The 10446-nt window shown below is 37.3% G+C and overlaps 1 protein-coding gene across 1 annotated transcript; it reads right to left on the minus strand.

Annotated features, from left to right (window-relative positions):
- atic (5-aminoimidazole-4-carboxamide ribonucleotide formyltransferase/IMP cyclohydrolase) lies at positions 1 to 7395 on the minus strand. The gene is made up of 15 exons (XM_038283262.1): positions 7234 to 7395; positions 6964 to 7090; positions 6744 to 6887; positions 5885 to 5973; positions 5600 to 5751; positions 3606 to 3762; positions 2584 to 2709; positions 1994 to 2101; positions 1829 to 1914; positions 1659 to 1748; positions 1401 to 1526; positions 1229 to 1321; positions 965 to 1147; positions 404 to 559; positions 1 to 286 (listed from the first exon to the last, which is right to left on the minus strand). Exons 1-15 carry the CDS (start codon positions 7250 to 7252, stop codon positions 167 to 169), a joined length of 1776 nt encoding a protein of 591 aa, XP_038139190.1. The 5' UTR covers positions 7253 to 7395; the 3' UTR covers positions 1 to 166.
- Between the last annotated feature and the right edge of the window lie 3051 nt (positions 7396 to 10446).

Genomic DNA, 10446 nt, shown 5'->3' on the forward strand with positions numbered 1-10446 from the left:
AACAGAACTATTCAGCAGTTTATTTGCATTTCAATGACCTACATTTAACATTCACAGCTACTTTATGGCTCACCCACTTCTAAAACAAACCAGTAGTGATTTCTACAGTTCTTTAATTGTAACAAAAGGAATGTCTCAGAATCAGAGATGTTACTTGTAGTGCTGCTCAGTGATGGAAAAGTCGCAGGTTGGTGTGCACCAGAGTGATTCCCAGCTCATTGCAGGCATTAATTACAATCTCATCAGCAGCAGAGCCCGCTGGAGCAGCGATGTACTCAGCTCCACTCTACATACAGACAAGAGAAGAATCACGTGAGGTTGCTGGCCAGCAAACTGCAGAAATTCATACGTGCACAGATAAAAAAAGGCAGCTGGTTATTCAGTGCATGTTTGTGCATTTTACCCGTTTAGCTCGATCTATGTTGTCTCTGAAGGGAAAGAATGCATCAGAGCTGATGGCCACGGCCTGCAGGGTGCTGATCCAGTTCTTCTTTTCAGTAAGTGACAGAGGCTCCGGGACCTCATCGTACATGGACTTCCAAACAGCCAAATCTGGGCCCTGCAAGCACAAAATATAAGTACAACCTTAAAGAAGCTGAATGTCTACTTAATTTGACCCCTTTGACTTCTAGAACTCCTGGAAGCTGCTCTGCCTGCAGACCCAGACACCTCAAAGGAAATGCAAGCATAGTTAAAACAATGCAAAAAAAAATAAAAGAAATCTAAGCAAGTCCATTTTTCTGGAATGGAGCAGATAAGGGAGACACATTTCTAATGGAATAAGACAATTTATGTTTAAGATAAAAAAATGACTGCAGTTCCTTATTTCAAGTGCATAATGTCTCATTACCTTATTTTTAGGGTAAAATAACTCATTCCACTGGCAGAACATCTTATTTACCTACTTAAATTAAGGGTAAATACTCTTATTTTAAGACTAGAATCATTGTGGCAGTCTCCTCACCTCTCCAATGGTGTCACTGACATACTGGTCGACGGCGTTGGCCATGTCAGCTCGCTTCACACCGCTGCGGAACTTCATGTCGAGGACACGTGGGTGGTGTCTGAGCCACCAGTTGTCCGCCTTGTCGCCCGCCAGCCGCGTGCAGTGGATACGAGACTGCTGACCGGCGCCAATGCCAATAACCTGCACTCAAAAAAGAGAAGAGGAAAATTCAGACTGATCAGTTCAGTCCATTTTCTCCTCATTAGTTCGGCCTGGACTCACCTGTCCATCTTTGGCGTAGCAAACCGAGTTGGACTGGGTGTACTTGACAGCGACGGTGGCCACAATGAGGTCCCTCACAGCTTCCTCAGAAAGCTAAATGTTAAAATAACAAAAAGCTTAGCTTTGATATTTCAGGCTGCGCAGGTATGGAGCGTCTCAGGCTGCGACTCACCGAGCCCTTGGAAACAACATTCTTGAAGAACTCCTTATTGATGAGAGCTCCGTTCCTCTTCTGTTTGAGGTAGAGACCAAACAGCACTCTCACCTCAGCATCATCCGGCTCGTAATCCGGATCCATCTGGAAGAAAGAAAAAACTTTTAAGAGGAAAAATTTTTCTTAAGTTGTTTGACAAAGAGATCCCATAAAAAATGTGGAAAGATTCACTAAACTGGAGCATCCTCCACTTCAGTGAAAATCGCTAAGGTTTACCCGAAGCACGCAGTAGTTGCCGTTCTTCTTCTTCGATAGAATTTTGAGCGCCTCCTCCTCATAACCGGGTGCTATGATTCCATCAGACACCTGGAAAAAAAAAATAAACATCAGTTCTAAAACCAACACTCTATTCAAAATAATTTCTCGTGTTTAAAATTTTAATTTACCTCTCTGGATATAATCTTGGCTGTTGGAACGTCACAAACATCTGACAGAGCAATAAAATCCCCAAAAGAGGACATTCTGTCTGAGCCTGGAGATGCACAAGGAGTTTATTCCTGTCAATATCAACACATTTCAGGCATAAAAATGATTAATAAACTCAGTTTAACCTCTTGCTCGTGCGTATGCCGTGGCCAGAGGGGTGAGATCCTTCAGCATGTCATGGACCATGCACACTTTGGCCATCTCCTCACTCAGAGGAACTCCAACTGCAGCTCCTGCAGCGAAGAAGCAGAAAAACATTCAGATAAAACGGCACAAATCCCTCATCTAACAGATAAGGAGACAGAAGGTGACGTCTAGGACTGCAACTAATGATTATTATGCAAAAATCGATTAATCTTTTGAATATTTTTTCGATAAATCGATTAATAATGATCGGATAGCCAGATTTCCTTAAGAAGGACTTTTTATGAAATTAAACCAGGTGGAACTGAAACGTTTCTCCTTAAGCAGTTCTAGATAGAGCATATTGACAGAAGTAAAAGATTTTTTATCTTAAATGCAAAATCTTTACTTTTTTCCCCCCAATTTTTCTATAATTGCTGATCAAGGTTGGTCCCTGTCAGCTAAAGGCATGTTTTAGAATCTCTATACCCCTTTTAACAATTAAACGATTACCAAATTAATTGGTGATTATTTAAATAATTGATTAATCATGATTAATCTAATTGTTTCAGCCCTAGTAATGTCAACTTACCAGCAGGGCTGACGTGCTTGAAGGAGGTGGCAGCAGCCATGCCAAGGGCTCCCTTCAGCTCTCTGACCAGCTGCCAGGCGTTCAGAGCGTCACACAGGTTGATGAAGCCTGGAGAGCCGTTCACCACTGAAATTATAAAGTCAAGATCAAAGTTTTGTTTCTGATAGCAAACTATCATATTGGCAGCACAGTTTTTACCCGTTTCCTCTAATAATTCAATATCTTTAATAATGAGTACTACATATTTGAAGCCAAAAATCCTCAATAACACCCTAATCCTCATTTCCCTGAACAGATTATGGGATTAAAGTCCTGAGTGACAGGGCCACTGCAAAACATTATCACCTTCAGTTGGGAGAAATATGCTGGTAAAATTCAACATTTGTCATTCAGGCAAAATCTGCAGACGGTGAACTATACCTGTAAATGATGCAGCTATTTAAGTAATCATTCTATCATAACAACAATAATAGTATTAAAATATTATTTAGAGATACATTAATTGATTAAAATGGCTTAATTTGATTTGTCCCCCAGTTCTTTCAAAGCATTAAAGCTTTGGACTTAGTCCATCTTTAGGCAACAAACACCAGAACCTAGATTTTTTTCAGTTTTGTAAAAAAAAAAGTAAATGAATACAAAAAGCTTTATATCTGTTCTCAACCTCTTCCCAATCACAGAAACAATTGTGTATTTTGCAAACATTTGTATGTTTATATAATAGTCATCAAAATTAAATTCCTGTTAAAAATTGTCTGAAAGGAACAGGAAAGCTAGAGATAAATATGAATGATTCTTATGACCTTACTCTCTTATATCCTCATTTTAAAATTTATTCCCAGATGAAAGCAGCATACTTTCTTCATAGTTTCCATGTTTAACAAATAAATTAGTCCTCTCTTGAACTTATAGAAAGAAAATCTCAACAATGGTAAATAATTGCTTAAATAAATCTAGGTGTTCCTGTAATTCAAATTTTAAAGAGCTAATTAAGCTATTTTAGTTTGCTGAGGCTTTTGTACCCTTGAGTGGGAGCTCAGAGCGCAGTGTGTAGATCTGGGCGGGTGCTTGGTGGGGGTTCATGCCATAGCGGAGGGGCAGCTGGGACACCCCGCGGCTGTACTGCCCACGGAAGTAGTCCGATATGGCCTCGTCGTACTGCGCCGTATGTGTAAAGGCCTGAAGAGGAATTTCACAGAAACAAAAGCATACAGAATTAGTTTGGCTAAGTTCACACTGCAGGCCTTGATGCTCAATTCAGATTTATTTTGTGGATTCAGATAATGTTGCGTCGTTCACATTTCCAAACATATGCGACTTGTATGTGATCTCCTGTGTGAAATGCATTTACACAACATAAGTGTTCTGCATGTACAGTAGAGGATGCAATGACGTCAGAGGAGAGCATGCTCTGTGTTTACGGAGGTAAACATGGATGTAGTGCTAGAGGGAAACTTGCGATCTTTCATTTCTTCCTCAACTTTAGCCAGAGCATCTACAGGCTTTTCAAGAAGGTTGAAAATAAAGTCTGTTCTCCGCATTATCTTCTGGTTGTCGTTTTTTTCTTAGACTTAAACAAATGTTATTGTGATATGGAAGGTTCAGGGCAGTGCAAAAATAAATAGATGTGGTGCAAAATGCACTAGAAACACTGAGTTGAGTTCTATTTTAAAGATTCACAATTTAGTGCAAGCATGAGGTTATCAGTGTGATGCAGGGTCTTGATTTGTGATTTGATTAGAGTTTTCCCTGCTCCTGCATAACACGATCCAAAAAAGTGACCTTTATCGAGTATTAATGGCGTACAGGTCTGCTGAATGCAAACTGGCTGTTTAGACATAGGTAACATTTAAAAAGATCAGATCGGATTCAGAACCATATAGTGAAATCAGATCTGTGTTGTTTAGACTGCCATGAAAAGATCAGATACAGGTCGCACATGGGAAAAAAAAAACAAAAACTTTTGGGTCACTTCAGGCTGCTTTGTGAACATAACCTATAACTCACAAGTACAAGAATTTGTTAAAAAAAAAAACAACAACATAAAAATAGGGTAACCAGTAAAGGTTAAAGTTCATGGGGCCTGAAGTCCTAAAGCTGCAAGTCATTTCAACAAGAGATAAAAATGTTTTACTTTGGACTTTGTCCTGCTTTGAACATCGCCTCTTACAAATACTCACAGAAAACCAGATTATGTTTCCCAACTGAATTAGCTAATCTGAGGAAAGACCACTGCTAACCAAACCGAACGGTTCATAAACCCTTAAACAATTAATGGAAACCAAAACGGTCAAATAGACAATCTTTGAAAAATTATTATTTTTACTGAATTATTGCAATTATTAAATAATCTGCAACAAAAATGTTATGAATCATGCAAAGCCTTTGAAAAACAAAAAAACTGCTTTTTTCAGCCTTAGATGAACATGCATGGCTGCAACCAAGGCTGCATGAACAGCTACAGTTTAAACAATTAGTTGTTTCGTCAAAAAAAAAGAAAAAAGGATGAGCTTTGCTCTTTTAACCACTATTGTTGTTAAAAGCAGCGCTAAAATAATTAATCTTTTATTTTGATAATCTTCAGCTAATCTAGTAATCGATTAATCATAACCTGGAGTATAAAGACTCTAAAACATGCCTTGAGATGACCAAGAGACTCACTTGGAGCTGCAATTATACCAACAATGTAGTTTAGATTGTATCAAATACTTTTTTAAAGGAACTGTTTGGTATCTGATTAATCGAAAAAAATAATGGACAGATGAATCGATTAGCAAATAATGGTTAGTTGCAGCCTTAATATAAACATAAATGAGCAGTTTTACTTTCTACAAGAGTAGGAAGCTGTGTGGATCTCTGCTGTAATTACAAAACCTGTGTAGTGAAGTACAGGCTAGATAATATATGATAGGAACTTAACACATTCTTTCAGTGAGATCCGATGAATAAGTCCCAGTCCTCCATGTTAAATACAGCAAAATAAAATACTGAAGGAAAAGGAAAAGAAAAGCCTCACTTTAAGGGCCAAAGTTCGGCGAGTTTCCAAGCTCGTATCTTTGTCTTCTGAGGTTTCAATCTCCTTGGCAACTTGGGAATAGTCAGCAGGATCGCACACAATGGTGACCCGGGCATGGTTCTTAGCTGCGGCTCGCAGCAGAGTTACACCACCTAAAGAAACGCCAAGAATGAGGAATTCGTCATCTAATGTTTTTTTTGGATATTATTTGAAAATTAATATTAGTATATATATATATATATATATATATAATTTTTAAGAGACTTTCTTTTAAGGTCAACGTACCGATGTCAATCTGCTCAACAGCATCCTCCACAGTAACATCAGGGCTTGAGACAGTCTTCACAAAGGGGTAAAGGTTGCAAACCACCACTCTAAAAAATACAGAAAATAAGTTTAACAACTTACAAAAAAATTATTTACCAGCTATTGCTGTATGAATTAAAATCCACATTCAGGGTAGCTATGGACATGTCACATCATTGGAGCTATGAAAATGGTCTTATTTGGATTACTGGCTATGACTGAAAAAAATTATAAATGAAAAAAAAAAAGTGTTTTATTTAATTTAAATATTTAGATCAGTTTCAATTTAAGGTCTTGTGGACCTAGATATTAAAGTTAATGAGGTCATGGGAGCAGTTCCTTTCTGTGCTTTCTACACAGTAATAAGAACTTATGGACTTAATAATGTTTCATAATAATCCTGAAATTAAAGTTTTCTATTACTCTTAAATAATGTTTTGATCAAATAGATAATTCTCTGCAATGCCAGTAGTAGTTTTCAGTTTCATGATTAGTCTTCATTTAATCAAAGTCTTTGCAGAAGTTCAGGAATGCATTTGTTCTCTGGTAAATCAATCAGCAGTCAGCACAGAGGAGGACTGGATGTGATTGAATCAGTTCCTTGGGTCCTGAGCAAACAGGAGTCACAAGATGATCAGCAGTCATCAGTTATCCAATGCTTAATACAAAGCACGTGCTCACTCATAGTAGATGCATATTCTGCTCTGGAACTGATGAGCTTTCCAGCCAGAGGTGTCTCTGATAAAGTCACCCCTGCAATGTTAAAGCTCTAGCTAATAAAAATACCTATAATAATGAGAGAATGCGTGTTTAGATGCTGGAGATGTTCCATCCTTACCTGACCAGGCTGTATCCCAGCTTCTCCATGTCTGCAGCGTCAGAGACGCTTTTTCTGGCCAGGATGCCTCCATGAACAGCAGGATGCAGAGTCTTCACTCTGCCTCCCAGCATCTCCGGGTGTCCAGTCAGCTCAGACACATCCCTGACACACAGCAGAGACAAACACAGCTTAGAGAGGCACACAGGAACCAGATGCAATCTGAGGACAGCTTTCCAACCTGACAGCCAGCCCTGCATTACGCAGCGCTTTGGATGTGCCTCCTGAGGCCACCAGGGAAAGCCCCGCATCCACCAGCCGTCTGGCGAACTCCACCAGCCCGGTTTTATCTGATACACTTAAAAGAGCTGCAATGACAGAGAAGAAACTTCATTTTAAGCTCTTGTGAAGGAAAGAAATTACTCCATGCGAGGCGATGCTAGCAGCTTAGCTAGCTGGCGCATGTGGCACAGAAAGTTCAATGAAACAAGCAGAAAAAATAGAAACTTACCGAGCTCTGTGGAGGCCATGTTCAGAGTTACGGTGTCAGAGAGCAATGTCGGCTGCTGTGGAAGGTGTTTCACTTTCAGGAAGAGCCTAAGAGCAAAAGCTGCAAAGCTGCAAACTTTTCCCCCAGTTTTATCATGCGCTTCCTCACTGCAGGGATCCGCCCCTCTCAGCTCCAGCTGTCCCGCCCCGCATATCGAGCGCTTCCACCAAAACCATGGGGAATGCGCATAGAATGCGCATCTTAACGCAAAGTGCATCAAAAATATGGTTATATTAAATTTTTGAAGATGAACGATTTTGCTAAAGGCTTCCTGAAGGTTACATAGATAGAACTAAAGCGGTCATCTTATGAAGAGTCTCGAAGAGATATAAATTAGTTTTATTACAGGAAATATCTGGGATAGAGTTCCCTAAAGCCTTCTTAAATGTGAAGTTTTGAAATTTCTGGAGAACCTTTTGAGGATATAATGTAAAATATCGTCAAAAGCTTAAGTTCAGCTGAACCATTGAGGAAGGAACCTTATCGAAAACGTTTCCAACAGTTGATTATCAGGCTCCTCTCCTGTCAGTTTAAGTCAATTTTGCAGACACCCTGTCTACTTTAGAGCTAGAGTTAAAACTTTCTTCTTTGGCTCAGGGATCCTTATTTATGCTGCTATAGGCTTAGGCTTCTGGAGGACGCAAGCACCACTTTTCATTATTCTGTTTCTTTCTATCTCTATTCTCCAATTTTGCTATATTTGTTAGCTTTAAACTCATCTGGTCTGGTGCTCTGTTTAACTGTGACACTATCCTGGAGGGAGGCTTCAACTGGGCTGCTGCCATCAAAAACCTACATTATAGAAGACTGCGTTTGGGCCTGTTTTTCTGTGTTTGGTCCTGTTTCTCTTCTATAGCTACTGGCTCTGCTTTAATTGCATAATATATATAATGTATGTACTCTCTTTCATCCTTTTGACTTGAAAACTGTCCCAGAGCTCATCTGTTTCCTGGTTCATTCTACAACAGAGCCACCTATGGCGCTAATTTATTGCCTTCTCTGACATATACAAAGTATTTTAGGATTAGTGCCTTGTTGTTCCTTTTGTGTGTTTGCCTCTCTCCTCTTAAACTCCCAGTCAGGCTCGGTAGAACAAGGCTCACACTGACCTCTGCTGCAAGTTACTTTCTGTTTAAAAGGACCTTTTCCTTTTCCCTGTTGCAGCATGCTGACTCTGGGTGAGATATTGCTGCAAAGTCAATGACTCAATAACATTTTCTAGGATTCCTTAGATAGAACACTTTACGTTAATACTTTAAGTTTCAAGCAATTTGTTTTTCTAAATTGCCTTAAAGTGACGTGTTGTAGGTTGGTGCTATTTAGATTAAATGAAGTGAGTTGGACATTTACTTAATGGTTCTTTGATGTTAAACAACAAAGCTAAAATTAAGCTTTGAAGCTTTTATACAAATGCATATTTAATTAGTTTTTACATGTAATGGCATGGACCCTTGTGTAATGTTCCTTTAGAATTCCAACCAAAAAACACTATGGAGGTTGCAGAAAGTTTTCTCCAAAGGTTCTTATTGCTTTGCTTTATATCAACTTCATACTTCTTTATTAATTCTAACTTTTACATAAGCCTTAAGATAAACCTCCACAATGACTTTTTTGATAGAATTTAATAATTCCTCTCTAAAAGGTTATAAAAAGTTAACATCTTAAAGTAGCATCTTCATAAAAGAATAGGTGTTTGTTTCAGGGAAATTTTAGGTAACTTTTCTTAAAACTTGCAAAAAGACAATGTGGATAAAATACACTGCATTTGTTTATGGATTCTTTAAAAGCCTTAAATGTTTAATTTGGCTTTATATCACAAAAACATATAAGGTTCCTTCAAAGTCACATGATAAAAGCTGCTGCTCCCTCTCAGAAAAAAAACAAAAAGCATTTCTGAAGTTATCATCACGTTAACATTAGTGCAACTCAACTCACTCTCAGGGAACCTTTAGAGAATATTTTTCTTTTTTCCCTCAAGGAAAATTGCAAAGACAGAGGAAATACTTTAATTTTTTTTAAAGCTTCCCAAAGATGAAGGTTATTCAAGCTGGTAACTCTAATGGATGCTTACAATCTTATAAAATATGGAAAGTGAAAATTCATAGATAAAAACATATTACTCAATATCAGTCAATATGGATTTAATGCAAACTGATCAACATCACCAGTTGTAACTTACCTCATGATCAATATCACAGATAGTAAGAAATTAACTATAGGAGTATAGATTTAAAGAAATCTTTTGATACAATAATTCATGATATCTTGATTAAAATGTAGAATGTTAATGAAATCGATGGGGCTTGCCTTAAACTGGAAAAGGAGCCATTTCATTAGAAATGGACAGTTTGTGAAAATGGGAGATATTTAATCTGACCATCTAGAGACTGTAGTTAGTAAATCACTGAAATGGTTTGATAATAATAAACTATCATTAAACTTGAACAAGACAAAAAAAAGTTTTATTTTTTTGGAAATTAAAAACAAAATGCACAAATCCGAGTACTCTGGAAAGTGCAAACAATTATACATTCCTTTTATTAATTATGGTTAAAACATAAATAAAAATCATTCGGAAACTGAATAGTAAATGTTTACAAATTATTTAGAGGCATCTCATTTCTGGCCAAGACCAAATATATTTTGAAAAGTAAATTACTTTATCTTCTTTATAACTCACTGATTCTGCCCTAATTATTGTATTACTCATAGGTGTGGGGAATTAATAACAAAAGCTCTCTAAAACCATTGATTACTCTACACAAAGCAGCTATCAGAATCCATAATGTAAGCTTATATGAACATTTATGCACACTGTTGTTAAAATCTAAAATTCGGAAATGTCATGATCAATTCACACTTTCTCAAATCATAATAAAGGCAGCAAATAGATTGTTATCTGAACATATTCATATTTTTTTTAATTTTCTTTTAAAAAGAAGGGAGAGTTATAGTTTAATATATATTTACTATTAAGGACTAAGAATATATTTATGACAAGAAGCTCAATAAGGAGCTCAAAAAAGTCAAAATTTAGAAAAATAATAAAAAGATCCTATTGATGGTAAAAAAAAAAAAAAAGTAGTTATTTTTTATATTCAAAATTTATTCATCTTAATTTGGATTTATATAGAGGTCCCTTAGATTTATGAGCAGATGCTTTTAAGCTTTAAT

Source organism: Cyprinodon tularosa, unplaced genomic scaffold, assembly GCF_016077235.1.
Source record: "Cyprinodon tularosa strain WSP-4 unplaced genomic scaffold, ASM1607723v1 ctg191, whole genome shotgun sequence".
In the NCBI taxonomy this organism is placed as follows: domain Eukaryota; kingdom Metazoa; phylum Chordata; class Actinopteri; order Cyprinodontiformes; family Cyprinodontidae; genus Cyprinodon; species Cyprinodon tularosa.

Excerpts from the sequence above, each read along its gene's own strand:
- atic (XM_038283262.1), bottom strand. Across the intron at positions 2,102-2,583 it reads CAAGCACGTCAGCCCTGCTG|GAGCTGCAGTTGGAGTTCCT; the intron begins GTAAGTTGACAT and ends TCTTCGCTGCAG. Across the intron at positions 287-403 it reads ACATAGATCGAGCTAAACGG|AGTGGAGCTGAGTACATCGC; the intron begins GTAAAATGCACA and ends GTCTGTATGTAG.